This window comes from Ixodes scapularis, unplaced genomic scaffold (genome assembly GCF_016920785.2).
Source record: "Ixodes scapularis isolate PalLabHiFi unplaced genomic scaffold, ASM1692078v2 PGA_scaffold12__126_contigs__length_90152505, whole genome shotgun sequence".
NCBI classification, from domain to species: Eukaryota; Metazoa; Arthropoda; class Arachnida; order Ixodida; family Ixodidae; genus Ixodes; species Ixodes scapularis.
The window spans coordinates 20,105,783-20,128,169 of record NW_024609838.1 but is presented as its reverse complement, the minus strand read 5'-3'; the positions used below and the strand labels follow the sequence as shown (position 1 = coordinate 20,128,169).

Sequence of the window (22,387 nt, the reverse complement as noted above, 5' to 3'; positions counted from 1 at the left end):
TGGTTTTTGAGAGGTCCATTCAGCCGCACCTCCTCCTCCTCCTCATTTCGCGCACGTGATCAGCAAACGACGCAAAACCCCAAAAGGGAGCATCCGATCGATACGGTCGGGGATGAATCACGTGACCGTCCCTTCTCCCGTGATGCAGCGCGAGGCCCTCGTACCCTCCCGACAACAAACCGCCACTGCGCGATGAGGCGCTTCTTTTCTGTTTTCCGCGAACGAAGTGCCCTGGACAGCACGAGGTCAAACAAAGGGTGAGAACCCGGTCTTCCAGTCTTCCAGGAGTCTGCCAATACAACGATGCAGAGAAAGTGACGACGCAGCGCGACCGGAATGCGGGCGTCACCCCTACAAGGTTACCTTTGTTTAGCCAACAAATTGTTGGCCGTGGAAAGGTGAGGGTGTTGATGATGATGGCAGTTCGCTCCCGGGGACAGCCGCGCTTCGCCCTGCGTAGAAACCTATAGCATTCGTCTGGTACAGGAGATGAGATGGTGAGTGACTCGGCCTTTGACGCTTCTGTGAAATTCCACATGTACGGTTTTGAGCGAGAAAAGGTCACAGGCGAAAGGCGCGATCGCAGTGCGTCTGAAGCTTCGGTGACCTTAAACGCAGACTTTGAAGCCGTCCCTGAAGTCGCCACTGCAATTCCTCATGTCCCAGCGATGAGGTGTGCGCGAATTTTCGGATATTCAACCGTCAGAGACAGAGCCGCCGCGTCTGAAGAGGAGCATATGATGACGTCAGCAAATGTCTCCAGGCAGAGGCTATGTCGATGTTGAGCTAAGACCTTAATGACACCTCTGTACTGTCTGGACCGTTAGTGGAGTCTGCACTGCTTTGGAGCCTTTATTGGGTATCGTGCGACTCCAGTGTCTCAAGGTCAGACATGCGTTTCGACCTTTGGATGTTCCAAACGAGGGCATGCCATCGGAGATTCTATGATTGGCTGGAGCGCCGTGTCACTTTGAGCCAACTGATGTAAAGATTGGATTGACACTGCAAGCATTTGTGTACCCACACCTCCGGAACTTGCAAAGGCACAGAATGAAAATCATGGACAAATGCAGTGATCGATCGGATGCTTTCATCAGAGTGCACGGTGCAGCGAAAAGGGAAAGAAAGGAAAGTTCGTGTTGCTTATTTCGTGCAAGTTAAGAAACCTCCGAGAAGAACCCTATGAACTGAATGTCTGTTGAATACCCGGACACCTCTCAAGGTATCGATATCTGAAGGTTATTCATAACATCTTCGCGCCTTTAACAATGCGGAAATTTTAAGATCTGCAACATGAAACTCCTGATAGCGAGCTGAAGAGAAAATCGCTCTCAAAGTCAAGATATTCTTCATGATATATATTTAAGGGCAAAAGGCAGTTAAGCTGAAGTATCCTTGATGTTGATATTTGATGTGTGAGAGCAGAACGATATGTTCACGACCGCAGTGCGAACTTATGGTCTCCCAAATCGATGTTGGAAGTTCCTCACATGATATATCTGAATGCACCTTCGAAAAATTTCGGCAACACTAGTTAAAACTCCGCAGATATAGAATAGGACCGCCATCACGTTTCCACTAGACATCTGAAGCGCTGCATCAACATCAGTGGCACTAGGACGTTTACGTCCGCAGATTTGCTTTATTCTTTGCTTTATAAAAAAAAAAAAAAATCTCCGTACTTCAAGAGTGTGAAGTGGGCTCGCACACTGCTTATTGGACGAACGAGTTCTATCTTAGCACCAAACTCTGACCTGTCGTGTCAAGAACTTCACTGTGCTGCGCAGCTTGAGGATATCAGCTTCTCTTCTGGAGCGAGTTCCTAAAGACCAGTGGTGGTTCATCAGGGTTCTTGTTGAACTCCGAACACGAGAAAGATACCGTTTGCGTAGCCGATCTGATGTCGTAGAACTGCAGATGACAGAGACAAATGCGTCAGCCATGTTTCTGCAAGGGCTTCGGGAGACGCCGACCTTGGACACGACGCAGCAACACAACTACCCTTGATACCAGCTGTCAGCGATGGCCTGACCAAGGCACGTCTTTGATCTGAACGGGCTCCAATGGCCCCGTGTTCTTGGACGTCGTCGACCCTCGGCGTCCAAGTGTCCGTCTGCGGTCTCGAGTTCTCGGCCTTCTACGGACCTCCGTGCCCCAGCTGTGCCGCAGCAGTAGATGTGTCCGGCAAGACCGGGATTCCGACTTCGAGCATTCCTGAGTGGCTCTGCGGCGCCAACAGGACACAGAGTGCATCGCCAACGTGGGACACGATTCCGTTGGGAGAGCAGCAGACGTCGTCGGCCTGCTTCCTCTTCAACGACAGAGGTCCGTGTTACTTCATTTCTTTACACGGCGACCGTAAGCAGTGGTCACTAGGACGTCCCCTGTCCTATAAGAGTTGAAACCGTAACGTACGGGGCGAAACGAATCGTGCAGAGCTCGTCGAGAATTTGACACGGGCGAATGAGACGTTTTAGTTCTTGTCGTATCTTGGAAAAAGCGTTTGTGGCAGAAACGTCGCATCAGCATATCTTCCTATGTGCATCGTATCTGTTTTTCATGTGTTGTGTTTTTCTATCTGCACCTAAATTTTTTTTCCTGCTTTTAATGTTTTGCTGACGATTAGAGCACACACCCGTTTCGTACCTTATATTATATCCATCTATTTTAGTAATCACCCCATGGTGTATGTCTCCGCTGGAAAACAAATTGATGATTCCTGAAGCCTCTTGTGACTCAATCATGATGAGAAACAAGCAGAAGCTTTTTTCTTTTTCAGGGGTGCAATTAGCTGATTGCTGGCTTAGCAAAGTTGAGCTTGGACCTTAGGCGTTTGGCGGAGAGACTTAGCACTGAAGAAGCTAAATCCCCTAGTGGAGCGTCGGCTACCTTCTTAAGCTTCGAGGTTACTTTTCAAGTTCTTCCTTCGTGATTTGTTGGAAGTCATCCTGGCATTCAAGTTGCGGGTCTAACAAGCCTTTATTCCAGCAAGGTTCACAACGAGCGATATCTGCCTGCCTGCCTCGATCACTTAGCTCCTGGAGTCTCACATATGTGCGTGCCGTTTCGAAGAAAAGTGCGGGGAGCAGCCCACGTAGCACTAAAAACAGAACTGGGTCCCGGAGTTCTCCTCCCACAGTCTAGTTCGAGACGGGGGGATATCCCCGAAGTTCCTATACGTACTATAAACACGCGGAATCGGCCCCCACCAGCCCTTTGTCGTATAGTACCTATGCGTTTATAAATAAGTTCGCGCTTAACTTTTCCTTCCCCTGTCTCACTCTTTCCCCCTTCGTCCGTCCCTTTCGTTCTTCCTTTCTTTTTATTCTTGCGCAAGTCGTCTCTGTCGGGGCCCGCCGACCCCGGGGATTTCGGGTCGGGGTCAAGATCCGGAAGACCGCTGCTGCCCTTTCCCTCGTCCACCTCTCTCTGGCCTCCTCTCCTCGGGGGTTACCCGAAACTTTGATTTCTCGGGTCCTGGGCTTCACCGGCCCTTGCCTCGCCGGATTGTTGTGGGAAAAGGAGGAGGAGGAGGAGGAGGAAAGTCGGCGCATGCGCTGTGCGGCGCGGGTTCGAAAATTGGAGCCAAGGTTAGAGAGAGGAGAGAGAGAGAAGAGTTAAAGCGTTTTTTTTTTCTTTTTTTTTTTTTTTCTTACATTAGCGCACGATATTTCTTTTTGTTCGCTAAGGAAAACAGGCCATAACAAGCTGATCCCTTTCCCATGGCGGTGTCCGACGATTTTGCTTTCATGTATGGTTTCATTGGTCGCTGCTTTAACAGCGTTATGTTTTGTGTTCGGATTGAAATTCCGTTTAGGTTTCCTAGCCGAACTCCACAGCGGGCCATTGAATAGTGTTCCAGCCCTATGTTCTATACGTACATTGCGCGGCACTATTATCGCTTGGCTTGCTTATACAGCTGTGAGCAGTGCCGCCTCTGGGCACACAGTAAAATAAACACCGAATTTAGAGAATTGGAAATCTAACAAAAATAAACTCTGATTAATCCCGAATTTTCAGCGAAAAATAAGCCCCGAAAAACACCCTCAGAATCTCAAGAGAAAGAAACTCCGAAAACGCGGAATCCTACATATAAAGTATGTAGCTCAACCCATCCACATGTTCGGTCAACAAAGCACGCATTTTGTGTGTGTGTGTGTTTGTGTGTGTGCGCGCGTGTGTGTGTTTACAGTTTACGGAGTAATGTCATCCTTTTTGGTCTGGCTATCACGGCGTTTTTTGCTCCATGGTTGCGAGAATTGCATACGATGCGCTGGTGTGCGGAGGTGGTGTGTAAAATAAGACTGAAATGCAGATTTTCTAAGCAGTCGGATTACCAGCATTCATTTTGGGCTCAGATGTTCTTTTGTTGTGAAATAAATCCGCGAAAGGGAAAGACTATACTCTGTTTCATACTAGCGTGCAACGCTGTCAAAGCTACTGGCGCGAGCGCGTGGCTTCTTCTATGGTTTTGTTTGCGCGAGAACGCGTGCAAATTAAGGTGCCTTCATGTGCGCTTCGCATGAAGGCACATGAAGGCTCCCTAGTGCAAATGATCAACGAGATCAAGCCCCACGCTCGCGCCAGTAGCTTTGACAGCGTTGCACGCCAAGTATGAAACAGAGCATAGGACAGAAAAAAAGGCAGGTGGAGTTGTCGTTTTTTTTTTTTTCTCGCTTTTTTACGTGTTTGTTATTGAAATTAGAACAGCTGCTACTTTGCAGTTACATCATTTCACGGAGAGATATCTTCATTAATTATTCCATCCATCCAGCTGTGGACAGCTCGCACGATAGTATTTGCTTTAATTAATATATCTTTACTCTTTAGGCAGGGACGTCGTAAGAGTTCTGAAATGTTAAAAGGGGGGGGGGGGGGGGGGGGTCCTTAATTCTACGCTTCTCCCTTCCTCTCTTGTTCTTTCTCTCTCTCTCTCTCTTATTCCTCACTTTGATAAATCTACCGCGGATTACTCCACGCTCCAGGAAGTTGGTTCGCTCCAGCGTAACCCAGCACGGATGGTGAATAAGTGGAGCGCATCGGCCCAGCGAGCACGGACAAAAATAAATGGAACGCTTACGTCACTTCCTGCCTGGCCCAGCCTGCAAGCTACCGCGCGTACTCCCGTTACAAGTGGTTGTTGCGTCCTCGGGTAGGCTGGTGCTCCGTTTTCAGAACAAAAACACCAAGGGAATTTAAGAGAGGTTATGTGACGTGTGTCGTAGACGAAGATTTGCATTTCTCTGGGAGGCGTGAAATGGACGGAGAGACGTAGCAAGAGGCAATTTTTTCTGGGTCTTCTGTATCACACATATTACCCTCGAGTGTCAATATATAACAACTATTTTTCAGTAAGCGTGATAGACTGACTACTAACATACACGCTAGCACTATTACGCTTACTGAAAAAGAGTTGTTATATCTTGACAATCGAGGGTAATGTGTGTGATAGACATTGCCATATCTTTGGTACAGAAGACAACGAAGCGAGATATAATCAATTTTCATACGGGTAAAAGAAAAAAAGAAGACGAAAATACAATACTAAAATATTAAGGTGGGCTAGTTGGATATGCATTATCGAAATAAATAGATGTAAGGTAGCGCAACGTGAGTGATCTTTTGTCCGGTGTGCGTGCATTTTCAGTGTGAGTTTAATTTTGTTCTATTTCCTACTTGATGAATACCCAACTCGCCCAAGCATCTATTGTAACCTGCGCAATATCGACGTTTAAGGGTTAGAAGTAGGCTAATATAAATAAAATAAAAATGTAGGATCGTTTTGAAGACGTGAAATTAATTAGCACTCGGGTGCGGCTTATATTCGAGTACATTCGCAATTAGAGCACAGCCTGGAGAGAAATAATTAAACAAACACAATCTGCGACGTCTGCGGGAAACAAACCTGACACCGACAGCAACGAATGCCGACTTTGTCTGGCACAGATCCAACTCAAAACAGGCCGCCATTTAGAACGCTAGACGCTTGTTATCTCGCACACCTCGTATTTATCGCGGCCTGCTCCTTTCTCTTTATTTTTCTCGTCCCTATTGTTTCGATAACAAAGCACAAAGTCCCGAAAATTGGTTACTATTGCACAAACGGATGTCCCGGGATTTCTAGCCCACGACCTTCTAGCTCGCTTGCCAAATGAGGAGCGAAGCAGACGACAAAGGTCGTCGCGCTCGAATGTTAATTCCGAGATCTCCCGCGAGGTCACGTGCGCTACTCCGGGAAACTCTTTTGACGTCACAGGTTATCTTTGGAGCTTAGGAGAGTCACTCCTTTTAACTCCTGAGGTGGGAGGACGTAGCACTCGAAGACGAGGGACCTCCAGTGCTTTATACCGTTTTATCGGTATTTCGCTGAATTTAGCGGGGGCACGCTGCAACGTGAGAAAACCACGATCACGTGACAGCCAGCTGTCTCTCGCCTAGAATCGGGGGGATCGCGGTTTCGGCGGTCGGTGGAGGAGTCCCCGAGCAACTTTACGAGCTACTCGATGGGAAGTTCTGCCTCCGTTTGTTCGAGAGTCGGACTTTCTTCAACATCTGTGCGAGACGTAAGTCCGAACAATACACCATTTCTTTCTCGTTTCCAACCTAGAAACGAATCGTTTCTATTTGCGGTGAGGGGTAGCCGAGCTTGAGAGCGATGCCGAAGCTGTCGTGAGCCTTGGGTCCGTACTCGGCGTGCCATGACTCAACATCCCTTTGTTTGGAGGTGTGTCAACAAGGAGCGCGCATTGTGTTCGGAATGGAACGTCACAGTTTTGCGCTTTGTTATGATATGACATGGGAGCCTTCGCGTTGTTGAGAGATGGCAATATCATCTTCGTTGTGGACAAATGACAAAAACGAACTTCGTTGGTTGCGTCGTCGTAGTGTGATCGGCCTTTGAGTTTTGTTACTGGGGCGTTATCAGATCCGATACAATCTGGCAAACCGAGTGTGCTTTGGTGTTTGTCGAATGTGTGCTCGAGGTGCCTCTGCAGCGATCGCTCCAGTTTTACTTGGAACGCTTTGGGAGTTGTCGGCAAATATTCTGCTCTCTGAATGACTCCTTGCCTAGACTACTTTACTTACTTGGTCGACGGTAAGCCGCACGAAATATCTCTCGATTGGGTTTCTCTTTCCTTTTGTCATGTTATCTTCTTCTGTTTGAATCCCGCCATGTTTAAAAACATTAACCCACCCCGATTTTTAACTTAATTTGCTTGCTTGCTTTTTTTTTTTTTAACACCGAAAAATTGCTTATTTTTAGTAATCATAGTGTTTGGATCAATGATGACCTCGGCATAAATGCGACTATATTCGCTTTCACCTCAAGAACTGTAGTAAAAAAAGTTTGACTTCACACAGAGCATTACCAATTTCCCCCTTTTCAGCAGAGTGTTATTATATATGTGGGCGCAATTGAGTGTAGATATATACATGCCTTGCATGTGACGTCGTATGGCACCGTAGCAGCCATTGCTCCATACCATTCTCCTGAGCCCTTACCTTCTGCAGCATATACATCTCGCAAAATCGAATTTGTTCTTCTTGGCAAGCCTTGTGCAGAAAAACAGGTTCGACGATGCCAAATGTATGCTGCAAAAGATACAGGCACAAGAAAATAGTGACGTGACGTCAACGGAAGCCATGTACAGGGTGTCTGTAATAACCAGGCTCGATCTCAAATGGGCTGTAAAAATCAGCGCCTGCACGTTGCGATCTAAACTTTTCGTCAAAGGTGTATTTCAAAGGTCAGTTTTTCCTTGTAAAATTGCAAAGCGTAGCTTCCTTTCTGTAAAATATAAGGCTAAAAAACTTGCCAGGGTGAACGGCAGACGGCAACGCAGACGACCGAGTCAAGTGGCGGGGCACATTTGGCGCTTGTATTGATAGATGGCGCTACCTTATCGACTCTGCTCGCTACGACCGTGGTCTACTAAAATGAACAATCTTTTTGTATGTACCTTTGGTTTAAAAATACATGCAGACAATAAAAGCAAAACTTGCAGTAAAACAAAAAAAATGTGGTTGCATAACGACGGGGCTTTTGCTGCTGACGGGTTTCGCCTGCATGTCGTCTGCTTTCTGTCGGCTACACCTTCCGACGGATTCCGACGCTGCTCCCGGCACCATCTATCAATACGTGTGCCAAGTGCGCCCCACCACAAGGCTCGGTCGTCTGCGTCGCCGTCCACCGTTGACCCTGGCAACTTTTTGGCCCCCTTTTTTTTTTAAAGAAAGGAAGCTACGCTCTGTAATTTTACAACATAAAGCCGACCTCTGAAATGCACCTTTGACGAGAAGTTTAGATTGCTACGTGCAGGGGCCGATTTCTACGGCCCTTTTTAGGTCGAGCCTAGTTGTTTTAGACACCCTGTATTTTATCAAGAAATATTTGTTTCAAATGCAAAAAGCATCACTTCTTTCTCCAAAATCCAAATCTTCTAGGAACTACTTCACCCGGCCTATGAGCAGTGCTCAAAACTTGCTTTTTATTTTTTTTATTTTTTTTAGGTGATTAAAGCTATGTCAAGATATAAGCAAACTTTGCTTCACAGCTTCTCGCCATGATAACAAGTTTGCCAGGAACATATAACTTAAAAATAGCATTTATCCAACTTTTTTTTATTACTCACTGAAAGTTAGCCCACTCCTTATTTTTGCCAGATTTGGTCGTGATTTTAGGTGGGCTATCTCTCGGGACGTTATGGTATTAATGACCATCGCTGTAACCAAGGGAGATTATACCAACCTTTGGATCCTTAGCACATCTTGACTGCAAGTTTTCATGCTTAAAAAAAGGCTGAAGAGGTTCTTGAAAAAAAATTGCACGACAATCACACGATGTGATGCATTTAGACAGTGACGGCTGTTCTGCTTATTTGTTGATATGACAATGATGATCGATTGACAGTTACCATGTATATTGCTTGCCTAGATAGCCGAGCACGCTAGCGCGTGAAAACAGAACCTCTGTGTTTTTCTCATCAACAAAAAAGTGCCCTACGATGCTCAATGCAGTTTTCGCGTCAGCGGCACTAGGCATAAAAACTGATGCGACCTTTCCTAGGCCTAACCATTTTCACGATTTCACCGTTCAAAAACGGATCTCGGGCCACGGCATGTGATTGTGCGTCATACGGTGATCTGATATTAAAATGGCGTTGCATTGATTTAGCGTCGACACGGTGCTGATGAACAAATGATTATAAGATTGTGTTTTCCTGTCAAATTTACTGGGGAAACCGGGTGTCTAGCGACCAGGAAAACTGGGAATTGTCAGAGAAATTTTAATTATTGGGAAAAATCAGGGATATTGTCAAAAAGCGAGCCCAGTCAGGGAAAATGAGCCGTAAACGCCATCGAGTGCCCTGAGCAAAGACTTGGACTTGGGGGGCAGAAAAATAGGCAATAAATTCTGCTTAGAGCGGAGCGCCGGCTCTGCTCACCTAATGTACAATGTGCTACTTGATGCAAAGAGAACAACCACAAATCCAGTCTAAGCCTTGGATTGGATTAGATTGAGGGCACAACACTAGGCTAGATCCAGTTAGAGCTACTAGACTTAGTAACAAATGGGATAGCCGCAGACCCCAATCCAAGCCTGAAGCCGAAAGTATCCGAAAGTGTGCATCTGGCAGCCAGGCTGCCGTTCAGTTATTGACCTGTGTGGCTTAGCGTCGTGTTCTCATTGTGCTTCCGGAAATGACACCTCCACTGACGATGTCGACGGGAACAAAGTGTTCATTAAATCCGGACTGGATGAACTCGAATATTTCGGAATATGCAAGTTGAATTAAGCCTGTGCAAAATGATCTTCACAGTGCTCAATGCCCTGTGTTGTAATGGTCTTATATATTTAACCGCCTCTACAGTGGTCAGGGAATTTCCCCTGAAATTGTCAGGGAAAACCTGGAAAAGTCAGGGAATTTCAAAATAATTATTTGCTAGACACCCTGGGAAATTGAATTCGTCTGTAGGTCCCGTGACGTAGCAGGAAAACTGAATTGGCCGTAGATTTTTCCTCTAAATTTAGCAGGGAAACTGAATTGGTGCATAGGCCATATGACACAAATTTTTCCTCGAAATTTAGTGGGAAAACTGAATTTGGGGTCTTATGTCCCATGACATCAATTTTCCCTCCAAATTTAGCGGGGAAACTGAATTGGTGTATAGGTCACAACAGGGAAATTTTTCCGCTAAATTTAGCGAAGAAACTGGCGACGTTTACACTCACGGCGTCGATAAACCGGGGAACGGGCTACTAACAGCTATCGCTGTAAAACGAGAAGTGTTTTTTCTCAAATACAGAACTGCTTTAGTTTCCCTTTAGAGTAATGTCATTAGCCTGTGATCCGGCATCGCTACTTGACTTTATTGTGGCTCAGTCATAACTGTGCATCACAGTTGAACACAGGAGGACCGGTGTAATGTAACCGAAGCCTATCCTGACGAAAATTTGATTCTTGGCCACAAATATCAGCGACAGTTTTCTAGAAAGAAAATTAATCTTTAGTAAACATGTGAAATGTCTCTTGAAAGACATTTTACATGTTACTGTTAGCACTGTGTCCTCTTGAATGGCAGCTCGCTCTAAAAGCCGTTAATTGTCCAAGTGTTCCGTCGTGCCTTTTCACTCACTATGTTGGTCGTTTGGGTTGCAGTGCGCACGACTAGCGTCATCCTCCTGCTCGGCGTTGGCTCGTTTGTGTGCTACAAGCTCTACCGGCAGCTGAAACAGCGGCTGCGAAAGAAGCGCTCCAAGAAGGACCCCTCTTCGAGGAACTCTCACATCCGCAGTTGGGTCACCAATGTGGACCCTTGCTGTCCGCACGTGAGTGGAAACTCTTGCTTATCGTTGTCTTTTCGATCATTTGAGACAGGCCCGATGTGTGCTTGCAGATTTCTAGTCTGAGTACATGTTTGTCGAGGCGATTTGGTTTTGCCAGAAAGTAACGGTATATTTCAAACTGGTGTGTTCTCGCAGTTATGTTTTAGATCTCGGGGTTTTACCGCTATCGCTACAAGCTGACATTTCTTTGTCTCATTACTTGCAAGCATGATTTAAATATGATGTCAGTTGGTTGCAGCAAAAGCTATCTTGTGTACAACTTCCTGTGAACCTCTTTGAAAACGATTGAAACTCTTTGCAATTGGGTTATTTGTGCATGCCACGTATATAGACATGTGTGAGAACATTGTTTCGTAATAGCTTCCTCAAACTCTTCGTGCTTCCAAATATGCAAGCGAGTGCACAACCTTTTTCGCCGTGTCACTATGTGGTGCTTCACACTTCCACAAGCAAGCTTTCTTCTCAACAAAAATAATCATAATGAGGCAACCTTTAGGAAAGTATTTAGAACTTTGTCAGAACCTAAGTAATAATTAAACCACTCCCCAACACAGTGGTTCTCAACCATTGATGTTTCGCGGACCCCTTGTAGACAGGGGGGAGATGATGGAGGACCCTGTTTGGGGTGAGGGGAATAGAAAGGTATAGATTAATCATGATAATGATTTTATAAATGAATATAGCTATTTTCTAGTGCGAAGTAGACTTATCTCAATGATATACACATGAGAGAACTCGCCCGCCCGAAAATTGAAATGTTTTTCTCAATGTGAAAAAAGACAACTTATATTGCCGGGCTTGACTGATGAAACAGGGGATTGCGGACCCCTAGGATACCATCGCGGACCCCAAAGGGTCTGCGGACCCCCATTTGAGAACCACTGCCAAAACAGATGCAACAAACTCTATGCATTGTGATTTTTCTCCCGAGCTTTTGGTTGGGCAACGATTCTGAGTAAGCTTTCATGGGTTTGAAGCAGCATCTGAACGTTTTCTGCACTTTGACTGCAGGACTGCTACCTCGAGAGTGACGATGAGTCGGAGATCAGCGAGACCACACGCCGAGACGACTCCAGTGAAGAGGCGTCATTCGGGGATGCTGTGAGTTGGCTGGTTTTCCTCTAACATCTGTGACCTATATTGGCATATAATTGCTTGCATTTCCACCTGGCTACGCTTGCTTTGTGTGCCTCCAAACCCGCATGCGCAACTTTGTAGTTTTTCTTTTTTATGTTTGTTGACGTCTTTCAGACCGAGCCTATGAGACGGAATGGTCGGCATGAGCAGAAATGTGTACGTTTTCCAAAGCTCTTTGTCTTCTTGCACGCCTTGTTTCATTGTAGTACCCACTGTTATGAATAGCTGTTGCTTTTCATATCGTTGCACCTTTTCTTGTTTCGCACCCTGGCTTTAGCATTTGCTTTTTACTTATGTTGTACAACCCACCATGCCGCCACAGCTTTCTGCATTTTGCACTTTTAGTTGTGAAAGTTTTCTGTTGCAGATGATACTAAACATACAACTTTCCGGCTCATTCGCAAGTACAGATGGCATGGCATGATAAGAAATTTCATTGAGTAAATTAACAAACCAAACAAAACCTATGTAAGTTCTGTGATAAGATTTCAGTGTGTATATACTTGAGCAAACGTGGCTATCGATTAATATTTTAATTTGTTTAGAAGACATTAAACGCCATGTGATGTTTACGGCGTCAAAATGTGGTGTCGCACGGCCTCTTCACGTCAGGCTGGTCACGTCGTGTGCCACAGGGTATGCGCGAGCGCATGTCCAGACAAAGTCCTAAGAGTAGGAGCTTTTGTTTTAAGGGGGGACACTACCCAAGAGGGTTAACTTTTAAACCTTTGGCTTAATATGGGTGAAATTTAGAGTATATACTGGAAGTTGCAAGGCAGAATGCAGTGCAAAGTTTCATCAGTGTACATGAGCTGTAAAATAATTTGTAGTAATTTTTATGAGGAACACACCGACTTAGTTTACGAAAACTATCGTTAGGAAACTAATGTAATACTGAACATTTTTCTTAGTCTAGATCTGCAGCAGAATGCCTGGAGAGCGCAGCTGTGAAAAGGAAATTTCCAAAAATTAATTTACTTTATGCTAACATTGCAGTGAAAAATCAAATAAATTTTTTTGCCTTTTATGTCATCCACAGAGTCTTAACATCTTTTATAAAAGACATCCACAAAGTCAAAAAACAATTCCATAGTTGCACTGCCCATAAAATTCCACTTGGGAAAAACAATAAGCGAGTCTTTCCTCTTGTCCCATTAACAAGCGATAGTTTTCCTAAAATGAAATTTATGCCAAAATGTGGAACGGATAAAATTGTGTTCAAAGTGTTCCAACCCCTACCTTTTCTTTAGCTTCAATGGACCGAAAATTATTTATAAAAAATTAACTATGCGGTGTAAACTAATGAAACTTTCTGGAAATACTCTCCAGGTGCTGGTGGATGTAAATAAACATGTTTCAAAATCAACTTGTTTTGCAGGAAATTTTTTTTTTTGGGTAGTGTCCCCCCTTAAAGCATTCTACGCTTTACCGTAATATCGGAAGAGATGCCCCACCCCCAAAGGGTAACCCACCCCTATTTCTGGCAGGACTTGCTATTTTTTAAGAAACATAGAAAGATAGCCTAAGTCTAGTACTTGGAGGGCCCTGGTCAATGGTGACCTCGGCAGAAATGGTGTTACTTAGCAACGACGGGAGATAAGCAAACACTGCTGACTGGGAAAGACAACCGTCTTTGGTTCATCGCCACCCCCTGCAATCACAAGTTTCACAGGTCACAAAATTTAAAACTAGCATTTTTTAAACTTTCTTTGATCACACACCGAAAGTTAGAAAGGGCAAAAATATGGAAACTCCATATTTTTGCCCGATTTGCTTTCAGGTAGGCTATCTCTCAAGATATTACGGTAAAACATTGGGCATGTAGGTCATGTGCGTCTTCCAAGTGACACCAGTTGGGCAACGCATGACCGTTGCCAACAATCTCGCGGTGCGCGTTGTTTCGCGCGCAGGACACCAACTCGAGCTGCGGCGGTCTGAGTGACATCGAGGAGTGCTGGGACATGGGGGTGACGTCGAGCAACCCTTACGAGCCGGTGCGCTTCAACAGCCACTCCGGCAACGTCCGCTTCCAAGGTTGCCAGGCCCCCAAGGCCGCCTCTACCCCGCTGAACATCGGAGTTACCGTCGACCACCGCAACAGGTACGGGCCGGACTGGCGAGACGTCCCTCACGACATGGTAATTCTCGTTGCGGTGCGAAAGACGTGTGGGCGCAGGGTTCGCCACCCCACTTCAAAATGGGTGCCCTTTCGGAAAGCGTGTCCAACTAAAGAAAAGCTACGCAACCAGAGCAGCATCTTCGTAAGGGAGGGCAGTGAATGAAGTACTAAACAGTAAACTCTGTAAAACTCTAGAACATCATGTGCCTGTATCTTTAGGAGCTCTCCTGGCTTGCAAATTTTCTTGGCCGTTTTTGCCCCTAAGGAAAGAACTTTTCCAGTTCGAGCACCAATCACCTGTCACTAATGCATGACTATGTACCAGACACTCTCTTGTGCGTGCATTATTGTTTACAAGGCCTGTAGGCTCTATAGACCGTTTTATCGTGGGTAGCGCCATTTTGAAAGCGAGAGAGAAAAGGGGAAAGGACGACCGGCGCTTTCCCCCTTTCTGATTGTGTAGAAAGAGTGGAAGTCCCGGATGGGAGGCATGGCCGGTGTTGGGCGTCTGCAGTGCCCCAACTTCGTTCGCGCTTCCTTCTACGTTTCAAACTCCCAAACCTAATTAGAGCCATGGTCTTTGATGGCGACAGTCCCCCGGTCATCGGGACACCATTGCTGGGTGATAGGGTGCACGAATAACGACAGAAAGCGTCGAATACTGTCCGAGGGCTTATATGTAGCTTGCATGGAATCCGGCAAGGCAAGTACGGCTGGAATGTTTTTAAGCTCCATTGCTTTTCGCATGACTGGAAATGATGAACCATTTATACAATTTTGCTTGCAATGGGCCTATTTCAATGTAGCCGCGTTTAGTTGTAATCAACAAGCGATACACGAAACGGGAACTTTAACTAACTTTGTAAACGCCCGGAGCTGCTACATATCGTCTTGCTGTGCTGTTTTTATCTTCGTGTCCGTGTTCTTATATTTCCTTGTGAATGAACGACGAAGACGCTCTAGATGTACTTTCATCGAACCGCAGAAAGCCTCGAAGCAGCCACAATTATTTTACTATTTGATGCAATATTTTGGGTACTCACCTCAAATTTCTATAGCTGGCACGTTCGCTGCCGCTGTTCCCCCCGTCGCCACACTGGCGGATGCCATGACTCAAACAAAGAAACGTGCACACTGGGCTCGAAAACGCAGATCGCAACACACGAGACGTTCCCTGCAGCGACTATCAAGCGCCTCAAAGCGCCTTAGTCAACGGAAACAACACACCAGCGGCACTCCAAGGAGCGCTTATGCCGGTTCTCTAATATCGCGCAGGAAATCGCGATTAAAAAACAAACAAAAAAACAATAGAACTACGTTTTCAACAATTTCCAGCCTCACCCGGCGGCGGAAATAATCCTTCAAGTAAGTGTTGTAGATGATAAAATGGAGTCCGTCAGACTGCAAATTATCACTATTAAGATAAATTTAGTTACGAAATTTTACAAGCTGAAACAGCAGTTATCGTGAGAAAACTGGCACCCACATTGCGAGCGTACCCCATGTTCATCGGCGGTACAGCGTTCGGTGCCCGCTTTATTCACGAAATGTTCTGAGCGAAGTCGAGAGGATGGCGTTGAGGAAACGCCTTTTCGGTTTACGGACGCAATCCACTGCCCTCGGAGACAGGGGTCATGTGGAAAGCGGTGGAGCTCAAAGACATTGCAGCCGCTCTCGCCTTGCTGGATTCCTTGCAAGCTACATATGTCCTCGGACAGTATTCTATGCTTTCTGTCGTTATTCGTGCACCCTATGACCCAGCAATGGTGTCCCGATGACCGGGGGACTGTTGCCATCGAAGCCCGCGAGTTTAAAACAAAAGAAAGCGCGAACGAAGTTCGCGCACAGCAGACACCCAACACCGGCGAAGCCTCTCATCCGGGACTTTCACTCTTTCTACACAATCAGAAAGGGGGAAAGCGCCGGATGCCCTTTCCCCTTTTCTCTCTCGCCCTCTTTCAGTAAAACGGTCTATACTGCTTCGCTGCATCAACACCAAGACCTTAAAGATTTCTTTGGCTGCCATTCGAGGCAGAAGGTGTTCCAAGGTGGAAAAGTTAGTTGATCCATGCTTTAGAAGTGCTTGCATTCCCTATCTGTGTGGAACCGAAGCGTTGTTAAGTTTTGCTCAACATTCTCCTCGAGAGATAGCATAGCTGGTTTTTTTGTGATCCGGAGGAAACTCATTATGACTGAATTGCTTAGGAGCCAAGATATGAAATAAGTCTATCATCCCTGTTGTCTTACATCGACATCATGACACAGTGTGCAAGCTAATTTTTGACAGTATGTATGAGCTTGAACCAAGTTCTTTGTTCCCCACTGGAAAACTTAGGGGAATGTTGCTGCCTTAATTTTGGTGAATTCCATTGGTGTTCGACATGCTCGTCACATGCTGACAATTGCAAGACCCTGCTTGAGACTATCACCACTCCCAACACCAAAACTTGTCTTTTCCTACAGTATAACATGCAGCAAGAGTGATTGTTTTACTGGCAGTTCTCGCTTTCTTGTGATCAGCTGGCCTTGTGACGTCATTATCATTTATTAAACCTTGAGGACGCATAGGGGCCCTCAAGGCAGGACGGTACTGCTGTACACTCCATTGAGAGACTAATGTATCTTCCTGCACCCTATCACCCCTGTTACCCTTTATCATAATTTACTAAAGAATATCACTGAAATCTATTAGTATTCCAGTATTCTATCATGAATAACAATTGGAGACTGTCTGTTATGAGCAAAGAGTGACCACTATACTCTGGCACAACTTTCTGTTGCAATGAAGAGAAAGCGGGGGGAGGGGGGGGGGGGGGAGGGGAGGAGCAGGAGGAGGAGGAGGAGGGCAAGAATGCCTTTGTATTTATTGTGCCACGTAGTTCTGGACTTTTTCGGTATCGGGTTTTGGTGTGACAGACATTTATTTGCTACAGTTCCTCTCTGTATGAGGATCACAGTTGGGGTGCTAAACTGCAATTGCCGAGCCTGCAGGCATGTCCGCATTTCTTTCCTTGCGTTGCACCGATGCCTGCACATAAACTAACGCTTTGAGTGAAGCACTCAGAATGACTTAAAACTGTCAATTACACCGTGGTCAATCTTGCCAAACTCCATTTGTCTTGCGACCGACGCAGGTATGCGGCGTCAATCCAAGAAATTCCGTGAGTCTCATCAACGCTGCAGTTTGGAAATCATTGATATGTGGATTCTTTTGGTACTAGAAAGCCGTAGCTCGGGTGCGATGAATCAATAAAGAGGTGCAGACACGCTATGGCACGAAATCAAATCCCATTTAGACCGCGTTTGGTTACCGCTGGTACTAGTGGGGGCCGGCGGCATGGCACACCTCGGAGCACGCATAGCAAAAACTCGCACTGTAGAATTCAGGGATCCTTGGCTCAATCTCCACCCCTGCTCGCTCACGCCGGTGAGCTCACTAACCAACCAGTGTACTGAAACAATGGAGAGTCCAGCCTCCCTCCGTTTCGCTTGTGCATACACGTTGCACACCACTTGCTTGGTTTTTGTTGACTTTTGGTTGCCAAACTTTGTGAAATTTCGACAGGGCAAAGAAAGAAGCAAAGCTCACGGAAGGTAGCGACGGCGACGAACGATATGCACGAGAGAGGCGCCATGTTTGTTGGGCAGGAAACTAGAAAACATACGGTGAACTGAAACCGGAAAAACCCGAAGGAGCTAAAAAATAAATGCTTTTAAGTTTGGCATATCCCGACTAATAGTTCCATTCTAAAAATCGGACCTAAAAAGAACATACCGTTGAATACCGTGCATCCGCCCATTCCCAAATTTGTAAAATCTGAAAAAATATGCACAGTACATTGATATGTAGAATTGATGACCGGACAAGCGCCCATCCCCCATTTTTTTATGATTATCTCAAAATTTTGAGTGGGCGCTTGCCCGGTATTTTACGGTATTTATATTTTTTGGTTGGTTTTGTTACATTGGTCAAACTATATTCAGCTGTGCAGCAAAACGGCATGCTTCAGCTTTGTAGCTTCGGCTGCATTACCACAGAAAGTTGACCTTGAGCATAGCTGACTTTGTCGATGAGCAGCATTCAAAACAGCTTCCCTCCCTTCTTATCCCAGGAATCACAAGCCGGAGAGCCGCCATCAGCTTCAGCGGAACTCCGGTTTGAAGGGACCGAAGGACAGGCAGAGCGCCGGATCCGGAGATTTAAAGACCGGTCCGAACAGCCACAACAACAACAACAACAAGAGCCATGACGACCCATCCCTTGTGTCGGATGACTCCGTTTCCCATGATCCGGAAGGACTACTGGACTCCCTTTCCTATGAGGGCAATGCCAGCAGTGGAGCGGCGACTCCCTGGGCGCAGGACACCCAGTCGCTCCAGGCCAACTTCAGCTTCGGGTCGCTGACGGAACGCAACCGGCTCACCGAGGAGCTGTTCTCCTCCGTCCGCGCGCTCGCGGAAGACGAGGAGACGGAGGACGGCTTTTCGCCGAGCGGGATGGTTTCCGATTCCGCAATCCCGCGCCTCCGTGACCAGCGCTACCTCTCTCTTGAGAGCGAAGCCTCAGACCTGAGCATCTTCGAACAGGCACCGCTCCAAGTGCCCCGCGAGACATTTGACACGATCGACCGGATCGAGACGATCCTCCACGACACCAAGCAGGAACTTTTGGACCTCGACGCGGACTTGGTGAGCCTCCGCGTCTGGCGAAAACTTCCACAGGACCACGAATCCGGCGCAACTCCAGCAGACGACGAGGGCGCGCTGCGGACGGCCGACAGCGGGAGCGACTTTGGCAACTCCTTAGAATCCGACTGCGAGCGGATCACTAAGGATTCGTCTGCTCCGAGCCTTGAGTGGGACTCTGCCTGTCTTCCGCGGCACGGCGCCGCGGAGCGACGTGGGTCTGGGCCGCACGACGACGGTACGAGCACGCTGAGCGAGATCTCGGACATCGAGGATGCCAAGTCGTCGGGGGTGTTGGACGCAGTCCGGCGGCACAGCGGCGGAAGCATCCGGATGCCCGGATCACTGCGGCAGGAGATCCAGCGCGCGATGAGGTTGGAGTCGGATCGGTGGAAAGGCCGGCTGGTACGGAGTCAGACGGCACCCGTGGACCATACGCTTCCGGAGTCTGAGTGGGCCTGCGACCTGTCGCGGTCAGCGACGCACGAGCTCTTCTCACTGAGTGACGCATTCGATCGGATTCCGACTGTCCCCGAGGAAAACACGCCCAGTCCAAGCAGCACGAGTGCGTCGGACTTTACGTCAGAGTTTGCATCAATTAACGTGAGCAGCCCGGCAGACGTTGCGAGTCACGACACCAACGGCAACGACATTGTGCGGGAGTGCCCGGACGACGAGTCGGGCTTCAGTGGCGATTCGGCCATCAGCATTGGTGACAGGGTGTTGATTGAGGACTACATTCCAGAGCAGTGGCGTCAAGAGAACAATCGTGCAACGGAAAACGCAGACAAGGTGATAATTCTTTTCAGTTTCCATTTCGCATACTCCATCGTTAGTGGCAAATCATAGTCGGTTACAGGTTAAGAACTCGATACACGCTTCGCCTCCATCGCGAACTTTCTGCCTTTGATAACTCTTCATCTCTCACTCAAGCACTTGCTGGGTGCAGAGCTTCTGCAGAATCGTTAGCTTGTCACTAACTATAGAAATATTACGATCACCACTTTCACGCACAGAACGCAGCAATTTAGAATGATAGTGTAGTCAGGACTGTTCAAGCTTTGTGACTAAGACTCAACACTGCTAGGTAAAACCCCATTGAAATTGAAGACATATAGCCAAACATTGGAATATTACCCTTCCCACTCAGATAATTGCTTCACCAACCTCAAGCCCGCTTGGATACTGCCCCGTGACAGCCGCAAGCATGCGTTCGGTGCCACATCACTGAGTATCACGTTCCATCTGCTGAGGATTCTCCACAGATTTCAATTCCTGGATTTATCATTCATTTGTCTCATTTCGTAGGTTGCACTAACCCGGAGCGCAAGCGTGTCTGCTTCTTTTGCAGGGGTTCTGGTGACATCAGAACGCCGAGTTTGGATTGGGTCTGATTGATAGATAGTGGGGGGACCTCAAAGCAAGTCTACCCACAACCCTTTAATCAGAGCCTATCAAAGCTCGGCATTCTGACATCACCACAACCCCTGCAGAAGAAGCAGACAAACTTGTGCTACGCATTGGCTCTTTCTGCACTCGTCGGAAACCCAGACGTTCCATCTCGCTACAAACGGCGTGGCAACGATTCGCGTGATTTATTTGGACGAGCGCCGGAAATGTCAAAGTTTGTTCATTATTGCCCCTTGGCATTCGACATTGAATCGTCGTGGGAGTGTTTGTATGATTAAAACCCTAGTCTCCAATCTTTTTTTTTCAGAGCCTTACGGGAGTTTTGTCTGGGCTGAGCGTGGTATCGATGAGACGAGTGAAGCACGACGGCTACGGCGCGATCCGGGCTGCCGCCTTTCAAGTGTTGGCGAGCGCAGGCTCTCTGCTCTCCAGCCACAGGGGGGCTAATGCAGTCTATCAGGTGAGCAACCTCCCAAACACTGCCAGCAACCCACAGCATAAGGGGACCACAAGTTTGGTCCCCTTATGCTGCCTGGAAAGTGTGTCCGATTGGTTGGTCCACCGCGTCTCTGAATCCGGTCCCTCGATTTCCGCCTGCTAACATCGCAGAAGTGTAGTGCTGCTGCCTTACACGATCCTGGCGATGTCGCACCGGTGGAGGCAAATATGGTAGGTGCCTGTTCTGCTGTAGGTCGCTCTCCAGCTGCGGTCGGTAGAAGGTTCAGCAGTCGGGAGTTGGGACGCAGCAACGACAGCAACACTCGTGTTTGCTCATACGTTGTGTCGGAGCTTCGGCGCACAACGACCGGGATAGCGACAACGTAACACGCCGTCTGCCGTGACGTCATTTGTTGCCACTTCGGAACGATTTTCGACGTACGAGCAATATAGGACGCTAAACAGACCAGTCGAAGATGCATTCCAGGCATCGTAGCACCATTGTTTCGGGCCAATATTGCTGGACATCAAATTAAAATTACTCCTAAAAGTGACCAAATGTCACAACCGCAAGCCACCGCCTGTTGATTGCATTCCTTTGTCGTACGGTTCCACTCGAGTTGCTCGTGAGCGTATGGCCGGCTTTGCATTGCATGTTTCCGGCTGGAAATCTCGCTGCAATTCATGGTGGAAATCTTCACCCTATGTGTTTCTAGGTGCAGAAGCAGTGTCTTTCCTCTCGCCCGAGTCGTCTTACCCTTTGTTCGGCTGCGTCTGCCGAAGTAGTTGGCAAAAGGAGCATCGGTCACTACTAATTTTTCATGCGTACCAGTCTTTATTGAAAGTCAGAACGAGCCAGCATGGGAAATGTTTTCTTTTCAATGACTAAAACGGCTTTAGCTGGTGCTGCCGGTGCATCTCCGAAGGATGAGAACATGAACTAACCGTGTGTTTAGATGACCTAAATATTTCCCCGGTCGCACTTCTTGGGTACTGTCGCCGACAAAGCCACCTCCTTGCTTCTGCAATTTACCGACACAAAAAAAAGAAAAAAGTCACTAAGGGAGAATTGTTTGGGCGGAAACAAACGGGGAAAACGGCAGAAAACGTTCTTAGCACGACCACGAACGACTAACGGTAAATGAGGAGGCATCATCCGAAACCGCCCCCCATATACTCGGGAGCTGATAAATGCTGTTTTACGTGTTTTCCGAGTTTGTTTCCAAACCTCTCTTCAAGCGGTCTGCACAAAACGCCCAAAAAATTCTTTCCTCACCCGGTTGTGGGACGGTCACCCCCGGCCTTTTGTTTCTGCAGAGGTTTCACGAGCCAGCGTCACTTGGGAAGCTCCCATGGCTGGAACAATGGCGCTTTCACCGCATGCTGGGTCCTGCAACATCGTCCCTGCAGCAGTTCTGGGAGTGCCTGTCCTGCCTACAGGATACCGTGAGTTCGACCCATCCTTGCGGGCATCGGCGGTTGTGCCTGTAGTCTCTGGCAAGAGAGGACGGCAGGGAGGTTTTTCAGTTACCAAGGGTAGGCAGCTCACCATCTCTGGGACAAGTTTCCTACCTTCGATAACACTTTTGCCTCTCATGAGCTTCGAGCATGCATGCGCGCCCAAGTCTACGAGCGTGTGCTGGAGGCTAGGCACCAGAGAGGGACGCCCTGCCATTTTCCTCCCGTCAAAGAACCGTGACAATTTTGTGATGTAGTATACCGGTTTTTGACATATCAGGCATATGCTA

General features: G+C 47.3%; 1 protein-coding gene across 5 annotated transcripts in view; it reads left to right on the top strand.

Moving 5' to 3' along the window:
• LOC8030159 overlaps positions 1–22,387 on the top strand; it is a 66,051-nt gene that overhangs the window by 19,820 nt on the left and 23,844 nt on the right. For 2 of the 5 annotated variants that reach the window (XM_029971522.4, XM_029971521.4), the window contains exons 2-8: positions 10,662–10,831; positions 11,861–11,950; positions 12,101–12,142; positions 13,897–14,087; positions 18,218–19,583; positions 20,509–20,661; positions 21,957–22,085. In XM_029971522.4, coding sequence (XP_029827382.3) covers positions 10,662–10,831; positions 11,861–11,950; positions 12,101–12,142; positions 13,897–14,087; positions 18,218–19,583; positions 20,509–20,661; positions 21,957–22,085 — 2,141 coding nt within the window. Of the gene's footprint in view, positions 1–6,331; positions 6,564–10,661; positions 10,832–11,860; positions 11,951–12,100; positions 12,143–13,896; positions 14,088–18,217; positions 19,584–20,508; positions 20,662–21,956; positions 22,086–22,387 lie in introns of those variants that run through there. The other 3 variants (XM_040505173.2, XM_042289452.1, XM_042289453.1) reach the window with 2 other exon arrangements.